Source organism: Arachis duranensis, chromosome 5 (genome assembly GCF_000817695.3).
Source record: "Arachis duranensis cultivar V14167 chromosome 5, aradu.V14167.gnm2.J7QH, whole genome shotgun sequence".
NCBI lineage: Eukaryota > Viridiplantae > Streptophyta > Magnoliopsida > Fabales > Fabaceae > Arachis > Arachis duranensis.
In genome coordinates this window covers 107,083,415-107,089,425 of record NC_029776.3, presented here as the reverse complement: position 1 = coordinate 107,089,425, position 6,011 = coordinate 107,083,415, and the positions used below count along the sequence as shown (strand labels likewise).

Genomic DNA, 6,011 nt, shown 5'->3' with positions numbered 1-6,011 from the left:
AAGAGAGAAGTCCGTTTGAGTGTCTTGAACATTCCACTTTTATATTTGGTAATCTTTTGGAACTCTCAACCTAGAAGTGCTTACACTTCTAAACGTACATTTATGAGAAGCAAAAGTTTCTAGCTTATACGTTCACCTTGGAAAAGTTTGGTTATCATTAAGAAATTAGATGAGAATTTTTTTTCTTTTCTACCAACTTTATCCTTTGTTTTCTTCTATAAAAAAATGCAAGTAACCATATAACTTTTACAATAGTTCTTTGTATATGTTTTTTGTTCCAATTTTTTTTCATACAAATTTATTTCAATCACGCTCGAGATAAAAAATTTATTATTTTTTGTTTATATAAATTCTTTTTTCTATCCTTTATTATACTATATTTATGTTGTGTATAATTTTTTTTATTTTTTTATTTGGTTTTATTCGTATGAATTTTATTTACTTTTTATTATATTTTTTTATATAATATATGTTGTTGATCGTAATTATTATATATGATGTTTGCATGTTTTTTTCCTTTTTATTGTACTCCTGACTGTACTTTATTTTCGTCTTTATTATATACTAATTATAAGTAACAAAAGAGTCATAAATAATAAAAATTTATAGTCTAAAATGATACTAAATTAAAGAGTACTAACGGTACTAAAAAATTTATAGAACATTTTCTTTTTCTTTGACATTATAAAATGTATAATACTATCTTTCATATTTTTATTTTTTATTGTATTTATTTTATTTATATGATAAATATTTTTTATATTATTTTTTTAATGTTCTGTTTTTTCATGTATATTATTATTTTTAATTGTTTTCTAGTTCATATGAATTTTTTTATTATATGAATTTTTTATGATATCTCGTATTATTTTTTATGTATTTTATTAGTGTTTTATCATGTCTCTTAATAAGATCTATTCAAATATCTAAAGTAAAATAATAGAATAATATAAAAAATTATTTAAATTGATGTCTCTTTTAGTAATTTTTCATCTAAAAGTGATTTTGAGTAGTATAATCCAAACAACATTTATTTTACTATAATCCATTTTGATATAAAGATTGCCAAACATAAATCACATTAACACAAACTTACTTTTCATCAAAAGCAAGTTTGCAAAATCAATTTTATACAAACTATAGTTTGCAAACTGTAATCCAAACACACACTCAGGTGGTTTGGACATGTGAGAAGAAGACCGATAGAACATCCAGTCAGGAGGGTGGATGAGATGGAAGATGGACAAAGGGCGAAAGGCAGAGGAAGACCTAAGAAGACCATCCATGAGGTGGTCAAACGAGATCTACATGTAAACGGTCTCTTTGTAGACATGATACATGACAGAACACAATGGCGTCGTTTGATTCATGTAGCCGACCCCACTTAGTGGGATAAGGCTTTGTTGTTGTTGTTGGTTGTTGTTGTCCAACCAATTAACTAGTACATGAAGAAAAGGTTATTCACTTTTTCCCCAAACATGTTGAAAGGTACTTTAAGTGAAACCGTATACTACTATAACAGTAACACCGAGTTATGGAGAGAAAGATCTTTGAACAAGACAAAATGGTGGTACTTTTATTATTTGTTTATTTGATGGAACGAGATGTGTAGTAGCTTTATATTAAATTTCTAAATCCCTCACCTTGTATTGTGAAGATATAGAATCATCTCGTCCTTCTCTTTACGGGCTGCCTCTCTTTAATTGATTTGTAAATTCTCCTTTTTAAGATAATGTTTTTAAAGTTATGCTTAATGAGTTAGTAAGAGGATGGTTTACTGATGAATGTGACATGTATAGTTGGACAGTGTGGTTCAGGTGGACTGGTCTTTGGTACAATTTTCGGTGCAAGTGATTTAAATTTGTGTCAGAAGATTGCGCAGATAGATGCTCCACACAACACTATCACTGTGCATACACTTCTTAAAAAGCTGTACTAAATGTCTAAATCTCACTAAATTATTACTAAATGATATTCACTATACAATAAAAGTGAAACAAAATTATTCAAATATCATCCTTAATTACTATCTGTGGAGTCTTTAGCCCCATTAAATGTATGTTTTTATTAATTTTAGGCGCAATGCAATGACAAGCGCATAAGACAAAATGGAAATTGCACCGTACACTTGACAGTGTAATAATCTATAGGAAAGTATATTACTTATTAGTATTAGTATTGAAATGCGACACCATACTTGCTTTTCGTTTTTGGTAGAAGCACCATACTTGCTTTCATGTGATTTTAATATTATATGTCACATTTATTTTATGTTCATTTCAAACCTTGGAGAATCAACCTGCACGTTAGATTCCCTGCACCACTACTTGATAATTTCTTATGAAGGAGAGAGAGAGAGAGAGAGAGAGGGTGGGAAGCCATGAAAGTGAAGAGTGGTGAGGTAATATGAATGGTTTTCCACAAGTAGTGTAGCACCATCATATCAAGGGCATGTCTTGTAGCTTCATATTATTAGCGAGGAGTGTGAGTGTGAGTCTGTGTGCAGCACATGAAGATTGCAGAGGTCTTTACTATCTCTCCTCACATTGCATTCATCTTTTGGTAGGGTCTATGCTCAGAGAGACAGTGCTTAAGTATTTATGTGGTTGCAGTAAATAATTACCCCCCGCTTGAAGAGATGAACTTAATTCAAATGCCTCAGTCTCAATCTCAAGAGCAATAGAGAGAACAAGGGATCTATCTCTATCTAGCACTGCACTTTCTTAGCCATCTTTCATGGGAAGTGAAAGAGAAGAAGAAGACAACTCAGCCACCAATCCCACAACAATCTCTAGCACGCTAACAATCAAGATTTCAAGCAGCAGCAGCAAGAAGCAAGGTGAAGAGACTACAGAAAATTCAAATTTACCATCACCGAACATAAAGAACTCCACAGAATCATCACCTTATGGTTCTCCTCTTGTGTCTCCACCTTCATCAGCATTTGTTTCGGCGTTGCAATCCCCCTATATATCTCCAAGGGCCATAACCCCAGATGATTCTCACTTGGAAAAACCACCACCACCAACAGCAACAGCAACAGCAACAACCACCACCACCACCCATCCTTCGACCCCAGAAGACGTGCCAAGCAGTTCCTACACTCCCCCTTCTGATCAGTATGAGTTTTCCGATGACAATGCTGACACGAATCTCAAGTTTGTGACATGTGTTCCCATCCCTGAAGCAGCTGATCCACGCATCTCATTCTCATTTCCGGTCCCTAGAGTTTCCTTTGCAAAAGGCTCTGTTTCCCCTGCTTCCAATGCCAAACTCAGAAGCTGTGATGTTTACATTGGCTTCCATGGCCAAAATCCCAAACTCCTGCGCTTCTGCAAGTGGCTCAAGTCCGACCTCGAGCTTCAGGGAATCGATTGCTTGCTTGCTGATAGAGCCAAGTACACCGATAGCCAGAGCCATGAGATTGCTGATAGAGTCATTTGCTCAGTGTCATTCGGGTTGGTGGTCGTCTCAAGTGGCAGCTTCCTCAACCATCTGAGCATGGAGGAGGTTAGATTCTTTGCTCAAAAGAAGAACTTGATTCCTCTCTTGTTTGACACAGGACCTGCTGAGATCATGGATCTTCTTAACTGCAACTCAATTGACAAAGAATGTAGAGAGGCCATCGATGGACTCATGAGGTGCAACGAATTCAATCTAGGGGCCCATGATGGTAATTGGAGAAGCTGCATATCAAAAACTACAGGTATTTTAAGGGCAAGGCTTGGTAGGATGAATGGTGACCAGAGAGACAATATGCAAGGATTTGAGAATCTACCTTTTCCAAGGAACCAATACTTTGTTGGCAGGGAGAAGGAAATTATGGAGATGGAAGGTCTCTTTTTCGGACGAGGGAATTGTGTGGAACAAGTCCAAGATCATTGTATGCCATTCATCAAAGGAGAAGCTAGTGGAAGTGGACAATCTGAAGGCCTTGCAGACGAGGAAAGTGAACCGGTTATGCGCAAAGGTAGGAGATATATTAGTCTAGAGATGGGGAAGAGCAAAGAACCAACCTTAGAGGCTTGGGTTGAACCACTCATAGGAAACAATTCATTGAAGAGGTTGAAGCATAAGAAGTCAAAGAGTGGAAACTTCAAAAGCTTGTGTAGTAGTGTGATTTGCATCACTGGAGTTTCTGGTATAGGGAAATCTGAGTTGGCACTGGAATATTCTCACAGATATCACCAGAGATACAAAATGGTGTTGTGGGTTGGTGGTGAAGCTCGGTATCTCAGGCAGAACATATTGAACTTGTCCCTCAATTTGGGCTTGGATGTTGGTGCTGATTCTGAGATGGAAAGGGGTCGAATTCGCAGCTTTGAGGAGCAAGAATTAGAAGCATTCAAGAGGATCAAGAGGGAATTGTTTGGTGAGACACCTTACTTGCTAATAATAGACAATCTTGAGACTGAGGAGGAATGGTGGGAAGGAAAAGATATATATGACTTGATACCAAGAAACACAGGAGGGACTCATGTGATCATTACTACAAGGCTGTCCAAAGTTAACAGCTACGATACTATTCAGCTTCCCCCACTGCCATTATCCGAAGCAATGATTCTGATAAAAGGAAGAAAAAGGAGGGAGTATCCAGCAGATGAGGTAGAATTCCTTGAAAAATTCAATGAGAAGCTTGGACGGTCGAGCTTTGGTTTGTGGGTGATTGGTTCGATGTTATCTGAACTTGCAATTTCCCCCTCTGCACTGTTTGAGGCCATTAACCAAATGCCACTAAGTGGAGATTCAAACTCATGCTATATGAGCATTGCAGAAGAGCAATGGTGCAAAAGCAATCCTTTCCTCATGAAAAGCCTCCTTTTCTGTGTAGGAACCTTGGAGAAAACAAAAGCAAAAGGGAAGCTGCTAGCAATGAGAATGCTTCTTGTTGGCGGTTGGTTTTCTCCTGCTCCCATTTCAGCAAGTCTTTTGGTCAATGCAGCACTGGCTCGAATGGCTAACCAACATGATGGATGTTGTTGGCTCCAGTTCCATCCCATAACACAGGCATTCGCCAAAAGCAGAGGTGGTTTGCAATATGCCAAGGCTGCACTTGAAGGAGTAAGAAAAATGGGTAACCATGTAAACTCAGGTCATCTGTGGTCATCAGCATTTCTAGTGTTTGGATTCAAATCGGAGCCGCCGATTGTGCAGCTAAAAGCAATTGACCTGGTTCTGTATATCAAAAGAACAGCTCTGCCCCTGGCAATCCAGGCATTTACCACTTTCTCAAGGTGCAATTCAGCTTTGGAGCTCTTGAAGGTGTGCACCAATGCATTGGAGGAGGTTGAGAAGTCGTTTGTGTCTCAAATCCAAGATTGGTCCCATGATTCGATTTGTTGGAAGAGGAGGATGCTGCAAAGAAGCCAAAAAGTGGATGAATATGTGTGGCAGGATGTGACGTTGTTGAAGGCAACATTGCTGGAGACAAGAGCAAAGTTGCTTGCAAGAGGGGGCCATCTAGATAGTGGCAAGGAGCTATGCAGAACATGCATCAGCATCAGAACTGTGATGCTTGGCCATAACCATGCACAGACCTTTGCTGCTCAAGACACATTGGCAAGATTGGTGAGAATGAGGACCAAGATATAAGAATCACTTCTACTGGACTTGTCAATTCTCATGAGTCAGTGTCCTTTACTGTAATTTTGGTGGTCATATCACCATTCAGAATTTTACTAGATATCTTAGTATGTTGCTGCACTTCTGTTCCAATTTTGTTATTCTACTGCTAAACTTGATAAAGTACCAATAAAGCTGATTTTGGAGAAAACACTTCTTTGGAAACTTGGAAGGCACTCATTGACTGCCCATTTTTCGCGTTTGTTCTAAAGCAATTATTATTACTTTCCTTTTCAATAAAGTCCAATCTGAATATTATGGATACGCATTAAAGAAGTGGAAGTACTTGGAAAAACTTGTATTTGACAAAACGAAATCCAGTTATTTACTCAATTATAGAATATCATATATCATGTAAGGTTGTAGGAAACTATGGTCATAACTCATAA

At 37.4% G+C, this 6,011-nt stretch overlaps 1 protein-coding gene across 1 annotated transcript; it reads left to right on the top strand.

Annotated features, from left to right (window-relative positions):
• The first annotated feature begins 2,332 nt into the window (after positions 1 to 2,332).
• Positions 2,333 to 5,835, top strand: LOC107491523 (uncharacterized). Its single transcript, XM_052261982.1, has one exon. The coding sequence runs from the start codon at positions 2,737 to 2,739 to the stop codon at positions 5,590 to 5,592; it is 2,856 nt and encodes a 951-aa protein (XP_052117942.1). The 5' UTR covers positions 2,333 to 2,736; the 3' UTR covers positions 5,593 to 5,835.
• Positions 5,836 to 6,011: the final 176 nt, after the last annotated feature.